Below are 12,312 nucleotides of genomic sequence, written 5' to 3'. Positions count from 1 at the left end.
ATAGAAGAAACACCCCACAGAAGAGGCAAAAACAGAAGAGAAATAGAAAGGAGAAAATACTATATTTGTGTAGCCAAAAGAGAAGTAAATGGGTTCCCACTGACCAAACAAATAAATATATGAGGTCTCTGACCCAAGGGCTTATCTATTAGAGTGCGGACACAAGGTATAAAAACATGTAGCTGTCGGGGAAGTACAGTATATGCTGGAGAAATATTGTGAATATTATAACTGTAAAGATATGGAATTCTCTCCCTGAATCAGTGGTACAGGCTGATACATTAGATAGCTTTAAAGGATAAGTAAACCTTTCAAATAAGTGAATGTACTGTAGAATTGACAATGGTGCTATAAGCACTTTTATAATTTACATTCATTATTTATTTTCTTTTAATTCCAAGATATTAAGGGATACATGTACTGACTATGAAGATTTTCATTCATCCAGGTCATGGTACATCTAGAATAGGTAAATCTAAAAACAACTGGACTTGCTGAGTAATCATTGAAGACGTTTCACTGCTCATCCGAGCAGCTTCTTCAGTTAAACTGACTGGTGTGGGAAGTTCTCGGCATATAAACTCTTCCACTAATACAATGTGCCATTGTGATTGGATTAGTGGAAGAGTTTATATGCCGAGAAGTTCCCACACCAGTCAGTTGAACTGAAGAAGCTGCTTGGATGAGTAGTGGAAACGTCTTCAATAATTACTCAGCAAGTCTAGTTGTTTTAGATTTACCTATACTGGAGATACATGTACTGTTTATATGAATGCATTTTGTTACAACAGCGCCACCTGCTGGTCAGTTTCCCACCAGTCTGACCAGCAAGTAGTCAAGGAAGTTGTCAGGAGAAAGAAAGAGGCTGCTCTGATGTTCTTCTGCTTAGGAAAAGAATTAGAAACCTTTCTCACATCTTTCCTAAGCAGAAGAACATCAGAGCAGCCTCTTTCTTTCTCCTGACAACTTCCTTGACTACTTGGTGGTCAGACTGGTGGGAAACTGACCAGCAGGTGGCGCTGTTGTAACAAAATTCATTCATATTAACAGCACATGTATCCCTTAATATCTTGGAATTAAAAGAAAATAAATAATGAATATAAAAGTGCTTAGAATAGGACCATTGTCAATTCTACATTCACTTATTTTAAAGGTTTACTTATCCTTTAAGAAGGGTTTGGATGGTGTTTAGCAAGTGAGAGAATACAGATTACCCATCCTGACATCCAGAAAGAGATCCACCAGACGATTGAATCATACTTTCAGGTTAATTTAGACAGTGCCCCTCTCCCCTTTGTCTGGGACGCCATGAAGGCTGTGCTTAGAGGATCTTATATTGCCAAAATAGCTTATGCCAAGAAACAGGCGAGACGATCGATGTCTGAGCTGGAGGATGGTTTGAGAGAGGCGGAGGCGCGGTACATCCAATGCCCCAATGAACAAACTAAACTTGACCATGTAGTAGCGCAGCGGAAATTTGCCCAGGCGCAATGGAAGGTGGCCCACAAGGGACAACTCTATCACAAATTTGCACTGTATGAGAAAGGTGACAAAAATGGTAGGATGCTAGCTCTCTTGGCTAGGGATGAATACACCAGGCCGGCCATTCATGCCTTAGAGAACACTGATAGGGAGCTCATCACCTGCCCGTTTGCGATCAATAAGTGTCTAGCTGATTTCTACACGGAGTTGTACTCCTCCAAACTTCAAAAATCGCCCATCGAGATTGCAGAATACTTAGAGAACCTTGATCTCCCTACTCTCCCCCTGGAATACAGGGCTCTGTTAGATACCCCTATTCAGGAACAGGAAGTATTAGAGGCCATATCAACTTTACCTACAGGGAAAACCCCGGGCCCAGATGGTATTCCCAATCTCTGGTATACCACCTATGCCCCCCTGTTAGCCCCGCACCTTACTGCTGTTTTCAACCACACCCTCGCCACGGCCCAGCTCCCACCTTCCTTTAAGGACGCCATCATAGTACTTATATTGAAACCTGGGAAACCCCCACATTTAAGTGCCTCCTATAGACCTATCTCACTTATCAACTCTGACTATAAGATTTTAACCAAGGTTCTCGCCAGGAGACTTAACCATGTTATCACTTCCATAGTGGCCCCAGATCAAGTTGGGTTCATACCCCATAAAGCCGCGGAACTTAACATCAGACGCCTTTATACCAATTTAACTATTCCCCATGACAATATGGGCTCCAGGTTTATAGCCTCACTCGACAACGAGAAGGCTTTTGATTCTGTTGAGTGGGCCTACCTTTGGGAAACCCTCAAAAAATTTGGCTTTAGGGAAAATTTCTTAATTTGGCTTCGGGCTATCTATACTAATCCCATGGCTAGAGTCATGTCGAATCTAGATATCTCCCCCCCTATATCCTTGGCTAGGGGGACCCGTCAGGGTTGTCCTCTTTCCCCTGGTCTTTTTGCACTGGCTATGGAGCCCCTGGCGTGCTTGATCCGGTCCTGCCCAGAGGTTCGGGGATTTGAGTTTGGCCAACTCAGGGAGAAAATATCCCTCTTTGCTGACGACACCCTCCTTTACCTACACGACCCAGGTCCCTCCCTTAGAACAGCTCTTCAGCTAATAAATTCCCACACCATCTTCTCGGGCCTCAAAATCAACTGGGCTAAATCCACCATTCTCCTTCATGACCCGGAGGCCTTGGCCTTCCTTGACCCTGACCTCCCGTTGCAACAGGTTCCTGTACTGAAATACTTAGGTATCCACATCCACCCCCAAATAGGGAGATTCAAGGAACTGAATATAGACCCGCTTATGGCCTCCCTACATAAAGCAGTAGATAGATGGCTTAGGCTCCCACTTTCCATAATCGGCAGGATCAACCTTTTTAAGATGAAGTTTCTCCCTAAATTCCTTTATTTGTTTCGACAATCACCCATTTGGCTGCCCCCTGTTTTTTTTAAGCATCTGCGCTCCTTGCTCATCAAACTTTACTGGTCCCCCGGGCCGGTAAGGGTCAAATACTCGGCATTGCTCCCTCCCCTTACTGAAGGTGGACTTGCGGCCCCTGACATGCTGGGTTACTTTTTGGCCTCCCAATTATTACCCATAAAAAGGTGGCTTGAGCCTACCCCGGAGGACCCGGTTACTCTCCTTGAGGCCCAAATAGTTGGCTCTCTGGAAGGGCTTAGGAACTTCATTTACAGGGATAAGCTTCCTCTGACTCAATGCACAGCTATGATGAGAAATGTGGTTAGGGCCTGGAAACAGGTACACCCGGGGTGTTCTAACTCTGATGTAGCTCTTTCCCCGTTCACTCCGCTATGGTGTAATCCGTATCTTGACCAACTGCTCACTATACCTGACCCCGCTGTTTGGGCACAGTTCAATGTTAAATATGTCAATGATGTTTATGCAGATAATGTGTTACTCACTTTTGGTCAGCTCAAGGAAAAATTTCATCTTCCCAACAGAATGCTTTTCCGTTTTTTGCAATTGAGACATGCCCTCACCCAGCAATTTCACTCCAAAACTCTACAGATCAAAACTTCCCCAATTGAAGACCTACTTCGCAGGCAGCATCTCTCCAAACCTCTCTCAACTTTGTATGGCCAGATTGGTCGAGCCAAGCCCTCATCTGCCCAGGGTCTTTACGAGAAATGGATTGTTAATATCCCTGACCTCACTATTGAACAATGGAATGCAATTTTGCAGGATACCCTCTCTCCTCTTATTAGGTCTCGTGACAGACTCATTCAGTTTAAATATCTTCATAGAGCGTATTATACGCCCTCCCTGCTCCACAAAATTAACCCTGCAATACCTGATCAATGCAACAGATGTAAGAGTTCACAAGCTGACTTTTTTCATATGGTTTGGTCTTGCCCACAGATACATCGGTTCTTGACTGATATTGTTACTCATCTCACACAGCTCATGGTCTTGCCTATAGAACATCATCCAACGGTTCTCATTCTCAACTATCTCGCGGACACTGTGATCTCACGATCAGAAAGGAATCTCCTTCTTTTCTTGCTTTTTCAGGCCAAAAAGGCCATTGCTATTAAGTGGAAAGAGGAGCAGCCGCCCACACTACACTTTTGGATCAGTCTGGTGGAACAAACCCTGCCCATTCTGGAACAAATTTATGCAGCCAGGGGTTGCCCAACTAAATTTAATAACACCTGGTCGCTGTGGATTTTACATCACGACTCCTACTCCAATAGACTTGGAGAATCCCACTCCCCCCACATTGACTGGCTTCCACCAGATCCCTGATAACCGGCTGCTGCTCTTTCCTATTCGGGTTGAACGGACCGAGGTGTTTGCCTCACGTGTCTTGGGTCCTTTAGAATGTTTGTCTCTTAGTTTTTATGTGCACTTGTAACCGCACGATGGTGAATACACTGACCATTTAATTGTATCTCGCAATCTCCTGTAGCTGCTATTTCGCTCACTGTTTCCCTCCCTCATCTCTTCTTTTCTTCTTCTTCATTTCCTCTTCTCCTCTCTCCTTATCTCACCTCTTCTCTTATCTCCTTCTCACGCTGCTCTCTCTATGACCTTCCGCCTTTTCCCCGGATGCCTTTCTGCATCCTCTCTGTTTTTCCAGGGGTTTAACTAAAAATTTTCCGATGCGTTGCCAACTGCATTATTTGTTTAATGTGCTGACTATGCTACTTTGTATGTGTTGGACTAATAAATAAATCTTTTAAAAAAAAAAAGTGAGAGAATACAGGGTTATGGTAAGTTGATCCAGGGACTGGTCCCATTGCATCTTGGAGTCAGGAAGGAATTTTTCCCACTGATGCAAATTGGAGATACTTCAAATGGCAGGTTAAAATAGAGTTAAAAGGTTGAACTTGATGGTTGTGTGTCTTTTTTCAACCTAACTTGCTATGTTACTATCACTGTTAATGAGGAGATAATGGGACACTGTCATTGTTTTGACAGTCTCAGAACTAGAGTGGAGTCAAGTCTTTTTAAGACCTAATTGAACAGATCTACAACCTGCACCTTTAACCAATACACATGTGTAACTATATAAAAATATAGGTGTGTAATAATAGGTCAAGGGTCAGATACTGTGTGATTGGTCATCCACATGGCACCAAATACGATTGTTCTATTTATTAGAACTGCTGCATTAGGATCAAAACTGAGCTACAATATCTCGTAGGGGGTTATTTATCAAACTCCGAGTGCCAAAAACCCGAAAAATGTGTTTGTTTTTTTTTACTATAAAAACAAATTTTTAGTGGAAACAAAACCACAAATTTTTAGGGGATTTATTATACCCCGCAGATGGAAAATGTCAGAATCCGAAAATCCGGCATCTCAGACCTGCCGAGGTTGCATATAAGTCAATAGGAAAAGTCCCAAAGATATTTTGATCTGCGCTGCATTTCGTGCAATAAGCTGAAGATTTTGTGGTTTTCAGGCAAAAATAAGAAAAAGTCGGAGTTTTTGGGTGGGAAATCCGAAAAATTTGTTTTGTTTTTTTTTTCCCGCAAAGAAAATTTTCAGGGAAAGTGTTCTGATAAATAAGGATAAAAAAACCTGTGCGGATTTGGTCGGAGTAGTTTTCAGAAAATATTGAGATAAATTCAGACTTTGATAAATTGACCTCTAACAGTCTAATTTGCCCATGGCCCATGCCTAGACAGGCTAGGAAGGATTCCCCCCCCCCCCTTTGAGGCAAATTGGAGAGGCTTCAAATGGGTTTTTTTGCCTTCCTCTGGATCAACTGGCTGTTAGGCAGGTTATATAAAGAATTAAAAGGTTAAACTTGATGGGCGTGTGTCTTTTTCAACCTAACTTACTATGTTACTGGCACGCAGTCTGGTAGGGAACTGAAGTATACAGAGGAAACATTTATTTCTCAGCACCGACCAGCTGTGAGGCAGAAAGTAAAGCAATGAAATAAGAAGACAAATTGCTCTATAGCGTAACACCCTAAAGTCAAAGACATTACCTTGCCCAACAGCATTCTCCACAGGTGGGGGAAACGGGGGTGGGATGTCCACAGTTGTGTGTTCTGTGGTTTTTGTCCCTTTGGCAGTCTCTGTGGGGTTGCTAAAGGTGTGGCTGGGGTCAGGAGCAGAAGGACCCGAATTGGTTGGATGAGGCATCCGTCTGGGGATGGCATTTCCAGTGGGCACACTGTTGTTGTTGGCACAATTGGTGTGGTTACCAATTTTGGCTGGGCTGTGATTGAGACCACCCACTCCACCACCTACGGGGGGTTCACTGGTCACAAGTTTGGTGTTACGAATGTTATCCATGTTCTCGGGCTGCTGGTTCTGGTTCTCCTGCCGGGAACGGTCTTGAATAGGTCGCGTTGTGGAAAGATTCGGGCCACCAGAGCCTGGGGTCGGGGCTGTAGTTTCCCTGTAGTAGCAATAGAGGGGATAACAGGAACATGAAAAAGGGAAAATCTTTAATTTAATTCCTGAACCAACAAGTGTATTTTTTTGTTGTAATATTGGTGTTTAGGTGCAGCTCAGGTCATTTTGCTGGTCATGTGCTTTCAGAAAGAGCCAGCGCTTTAGGATGGAACTGCTTTCTGGCAGGCTGCTGTTTCTCCTACTCAATGTAACTGAATGTGTCTCAGTGAGACATGGGATTTTACTATTGAGTGCTGTTCTTAGATCTACCAGGCAGCTGTTATCTTGTGTTAGGGAGCTGCTATCTGGTTACCTTCCCATTGTTCTTTTGGTAGGCTGCTGGGGGGGGGGGGGGGGTGATATCACTCCAACTTGCAGTACAGCAGTAAAGAGTGACTTAAGTTTATCAGAGCACAAGTCACATGACTGGGGGCAGCTGGGAAACAGGCAATATGTCCAGACCCATGTCAGATTTCAGTGCAGACCCATGACAGTTTAAAGGATAAGCAAACCTTTAAAATAAGTAATTGTAAAATTGATGAGGGTGCTATTCTGAGCACTTTTGTAATTTACATTCATTTTTTATTTTGCTTTTATTCCAAGATATTAAGGGATACATGTGCTGTTAATATGAATGAATTTTGTTACAACAGCGCCACCTGCTGGTCAGTTTCCCACCAGTCTGACCACCAAGTAGTCAAGGAAGTTGTCAGGAGAAAGAAAGAGGCTGCTCTGATGTTCTTCTGCTCAGGAAAAGAATTAGAAACCTTTCTCACATCTTTCCTAAGCAGAAGAACATCAGCCTCTTTCTTTCTCCTGACAACTTCCTTGACTATTTGCTGGTCAGACTGGTGGGAAACTGACCAGCAGGTGGCGCTGTTGTAACAAAATTCATTCATATTAACAGTACATTTATCCCTTAATATCTTGGAATTTAAAGAAAATAAATAATGAATGTAAAGGACAAAAGTGCTTAGACTAGCACCCTCATCAATTTTGCATTCACTTATATTAAAGGTTTACTTATCCTATAACGAGTTGATTTTTCTGCGTGACTTTCATCCAGAGTGACTCTCCTCATCCACAAAATTTCCCCTTTATATTAATGATAGTTGTGTATGAACATTTGAGGGTCCATATCATATGTCTAAAAGGCATTGCTTCACAAAGGGTTGCTGTGAAATAATCTACTCTAAATAACATTACTCTAGCACATTTCATCCCTTGGAGTAGAGTTCCACTATAATCAGAATTATAGTTTCACAAAGTCAAAATCAACAAACAGATAAAGTTTAGGCCTATCAATTACATACTGTACATAATTAGACACAAACATCAGGTCTGGTGATCAGGACCAGTGTTGTTAGTGGAGTACCGCAGGGCTCTGTACTAGGTCCCTTGCTTTTCAACTTGTTTATTAATGACCTGGAGGTGGGCATTGAAAGTACTGTTTCTATTTTTGCAGATGAGACTAAATTGTGCAGAACTATAGGTTCCATGCAGGATGCTGCCACTTTGCACAGTCATTTGTCTAAACTGGAAAACTGGGCAGCAAACTGGAAAATGAGGTTCAATGTTGATAAATGCAAGGTTATGCACTTTGGCAAAAATAATATAAATGCAAGTTATACACTAAATGGCAGTGTGTTGGGAGTTTCCTTAACTGAGACGGATTTGGGGATTTTTTGTGGATAACACGTTGTCTAATTCTGGGCAGTGTCATTCTGTGGCTACTAAAGCAAATAAAGTTCTGTCTTGTATAAAAAAGGGCATTAACTCAAGGGATGAAACATAATTCAGTCTCTTTATAGGTCCCTGGTGAGGCCTCATCTGGAGTATGGGGGCAGTTTTGGACTCCAGTCCTTAAGAGGGATATAAATGAGCTGGAGAGAGTGCAGAGACTAAGTGCAACTAAACTGGTTAGAGGGAGGGAAGAGTTAAATTATGAGGGTAGACTGTCAAGGTTGGGGTTGTTTTCTCTGGAAAAAAGGCACTTGTGAGGGGACATGATTAGACTTTACAAGTACATTAGAGGACATTATAGACAAATAGCAGGGGACCTTTTTACCCATAAAGAGAATCACATACCAGAGGCCTCCCCTTCAGACTAGAGGAAAAGAAGTTTCATTTAAAGGAACAGAGTGGGGGGTTCATCACAGTGAGGACAGTGAGGTTGGGGAATGCACTGCCGGGTGATGTTGTGATGCTGATTCAGTTAATGACTATAAGATGGACTTGGATGATTTCTTGGACAGACATAATATCAAAGGCTATTGTGATACTAAACTCTATAGTTAGTATAGGTATGGGTATATATCATTTATGTGACAGTAAGGAGGGGTGTGTGTATGGATGCTGGGTTTTCATTCGGAGGGGTTGAACTTGATGGACTTGTCTTTTTTCAACCGATTTAACTATGTAACTATGAGGCCTATATCATTCCATCCATCCCCAGTCACTGCATTGTTGCAACACCTCTATACACACATAGATATTAATTAGTACAGGTATGGGACCTGTTATCCAGAATGCTCGAGACCTGGGGCTTTCCGGAATAATGGATCTTTCCGTAATTTGGAACTTCATATGTTAAGTCTACTAGAAAATCATGTAAACATTAAATAAACCCAATAGACTGGTTTGCTTCCAATAAGGATTAAGTATATCTTAGATTGGATCAAGTACAAGATACTGATAAAACGGAAATAATTTTTAAAAATTTGGATTATTTGGATAAAATGGAGTCTATGGGAGATGGGCTTTCTGTAATTCAGATCTTTCTGGATAATGGATTCCGGATAATGGATCCCATACCTGTACCTTAAGATTCATTCATATATGGCTCAAAATAGACAGCATTATATAGAAAAATAAAAGGCATCTTGCTAAATATTAGTTATCCTCCTATACATTAGCTTACTTTTTTCTGCGATGCCTCCTCTCTCTGTCATCCCTCTTGGCATCACTCTCGTAAGTGGACTGTGCAGCATGTCGATGCCTCCTTCTCCTCTCACCCTCAGGACCCTCACTTTCTCCTCCTCCTCCACCACCTTCTCGTATTCTTATTCCATCCCTACCTTGACGTGGTCTCCTTTCTCCACCACCACCTCCTCCCCTGCCCCCTCCACCCCCACCCACATCCTCATTGTCATCTCCAGTTCTACGATGTGGCCTATGCCTTCTGTGGTCTCCATCTCCCCTTGGTGACCCACTGCGACTTTCCTTGCTCCCACCACCCCGGTGCCGCCTGTGTGGATCCTGTGGGGGGCGTATCCCTCCATCCATTTCTCCTGTCCTGTCTTGCATCCCTATGTCCTGTCCATCCCGAATGATATCCTGATCCTTGACCCGAGGACGGCGTCCAGGTTCTTGCCCCATGTCATAACCCCTTCCACCCCGCTCCTGAAATCGTGCTTGTTTTCTTAGATAGTCTTCTGCTCGCTGATGGGATAAGCGCTGTTCCACAGGGTTTCTTCCCTCACCAGGCCGCGTTTTGTTGGTGTTGTTGTTGCGGTTCTCCTGGGGGTCAACCACCAGTGGCCGATCCAAATGTGTCTTGACATCTGGCTTCATGAATGAGAGTTTCCAACGCTCCTCTGGATCAAGCTCACTGTATAAAGCCTCTTGGCTATTCATGAAGTTTTGGCGTCTCATTTCATTCGTGCGCTGCTCCCAAACAGACATAGCAGACTTTTGGTTCTTCTGTTGCTCTTTTCTGAAAGGACAACATAATGCTTTCATTTTATTGTTATTTCAATGAAAAAGATGAAAGTATCATCTTTTTGAGGCAGAAAATTAGCAATGGAAGTATGGCTGCAGTACTCAGTGCCAGGTAGAAGCCGCAGAAGCTAATAAAATGTTATTGTTGTTGTTGTGGTTTTCCACTACACGTGTTAAAGGAATTTATAATTATTGTATTTATTACTTACGCAGCAATGGACATGTTGGTAGCAGACAAGGGGCTGACCTCTGCTACTTCTTTTGCTTTTTGCAAGGCTAGCTTCTGATTGGCTGCCTCTTCTTCTTCTTGTTCATCCTAAGGATAGAGAAAAAAGTGGCTCATATACTACAAAAGGCTCAAATATGTACCCCATTCTGATGAACTTTTCTAGAACTCAACTACCTTTGTCAGCTCCTGAGCATTAGCAAGATTGTCCACAGCGATGGCCAAGAAGACATTCAGCAGAGTGTCTGAGTGAGATTAGTAAAGAACATTAACCCAGAATATTTCCATGGAGGCAACATACCCCAACAACAAATTAATGTTATTGAATATCTTGAATGTTGAATATCCTGTAAATTATATCCTTATAATGTATTAATGGTGCTTAATGATGTCATCATTTATAATAAGTGCTCAGTGATGTAATTTCTGCGACTCACTGAAACTTGTGTATAATAATAAATAATTTACCCCCTTTTATAAAACATGAGTATGTTAAATGTCTCCTTGGAGTTCCATGACCTGTATGAAATCACTCATGAAACTCCTCTGTGACTTATGACACTCTTATATTTTACAATAGGGGGTACATTTTTCACTATATATGTTACACCTTGTTAATAACACATTACTGTAGGTACATTTTTATCTATACAATTCATCCTCTGGCTCCATTTTTACCTGTCCTTATAGGTGATCTCTTTTCTCCATATAAAACGTCTCTATAACTCCTCCTATTGCTCCGTATAACTCTTACTATTGTTTACTATTGTAAGAATAGTGTTCCCATTGTCCTTTGTAAACTTCCCAGTTATTAGTCTTCCTTTTGCTCCATATAACCCTTCTCTGTAATCCTTCATATTACTCCCAATAATATATTCTTATAACTCATAATTAATAACTAATAATTTATTCTCTTACTCCACATAATTTTTCTCTATAACTTCTCCTATTCCTCCTATTATTCCATATATCCCATCCTTATTTCTCCATAAAAAAATTCTTAGCTTCTCATTTTTTACTAAATAACTCTTCTCTATGGCTCCTACAAATTCTCCCGATAATCTATATTTATAACACATATTTCTCCATAAATTTGTCCATAAAGTGCTGCTACAAATAGTTCACAGAACACCTACTAATCAGTTATTGTGAAAGGATACAGTTCCCAAAAAGTGTAAGGATGATGAAATAGATGGAAAATACCATGCCAGATTTCACTCCACCCTGAGACTTGATGCCATCATACATCACTGCATTCCAATCTTCCCCAGTTAAGATCTGAGTAGACAGAGATGGGTCGTTAAAAATATAAAACCAAGTGAGCTGAAGACACATTTGTGTGCCATGCTAAGACTTTGATTGTTCTCTTGTTCAGCCAGTCACATACAGTTGGGTTGATATGCTGGGCCAGTTTGGTTACTTTCAACCACATTTTTGTGTATGGGCCAAAATGAACATTATTTTTTATTAAAGAGAAGAAGATCTTTACAGAAATAATGGAATTGCATTAAGACACACTGAAAACAGGTAACTAATATATCATCCGTACCTGAAAAACTGTCATTATTGCTGCAGGGAAGGTGTCGAAATTGGTAGCAGGAGTTTTTTCATCAAAATTGAACCTAATCAGAAAAATAAGAAACATACTGTAATTCTTCTATACAGCTGGCTAATGGGATAGTGATGCACCAAATCCACTATTTGGGATTCGGCCAAAACCCAGAATCCTTCATTAAAGATTTGGCCATGTACCGAACTGAATCCAAATCTTAATTAGCATATGCAAATAGTGGACAAAAAGGGAAAACGTGGAAAAACCTTTTTTACTTCCTTATTTTGCGACAAAAGGTTATGTGATTTCCCTTCCTGTCGGTAATTTGCATATGCAAATTAGGATTTGGTTCGGTCAGCCACAATGATTTTGCCAAATCCATCTGAAAAAGTCTAAATTCTGGCCGAATCCTGGATTCAGTGCATCCCTAATAAAGGATGTCACCCGAC

At 41.6% G+C, this 12,312-nt stretch overlaps 1 protein-coding gene across 14 annotated transcripts in view; it reads right to left on the bottom strand.

The window, feature by feature from the left end:
- Positions 1 to 12,312, bottom strand: part of cacna1a.S (calcium channel, voltage-dependent, P/Q type, alpha 1A subunit S homeolog) — a 179,159-nt gene that overhangs the window by 88,464 nt on the left and 78,383 nt on the right. For all 14 annotated transcript variants that reach the window (XM_041588923.1, XM_041588910.1, XM_041588915.1 and 11 more), the window contains exons 15-20: positions 11,861 to 11,933; positions 11,472 to 11,589; positions 10,489 to 10,556; positions 10,295 to 10,401; positions 9,286 to 10,080; positions 5,954 to 6,369 (exon numbers count right to left, since the gene is read on the bottom strand). In XM_041588923.1, the coding sequence (XP_041444857.1) occupies positions 5,954 to 6,369; positions 9,286 to 10,080; positions 10,295 to 10,401; positions 10,489 to 10,556; positions 11,472 to 11,589; positions 11,861 to 11,933 (1,577 nt within the window). The remainder of the gene's footprint in view (positions 1 to 5,953; positions 6,370 to 9,285; positions 10,081 to 10,294; positions 10,402 to 10,488; positions 10,557 to 11,471; positions 11,590 to 11,860; positions 11,934 to 12,312) is intronic.

Source organism: Xenopus laevis, chromosome 3S, assembly GCF_017654675.1.
Source record: "Xenopus laevis strain J_2021 chromosome 3S, Xenopus_laevis_v10.1, whole genome shotgun sequence".
In the NCBI taxonomy this organism is placed as follows: domain Eukaryota; kingdom Metazoa; phylum Chordata; class Amphibia; order Anura; family Pipidae; genus Xenopus; species Xenopus laevis.
The sequence above is the reverse complement of the archived record's forward strand: the minus strand, read 5'-3'. Positions and strand labels throughout refer to the sequence as shown.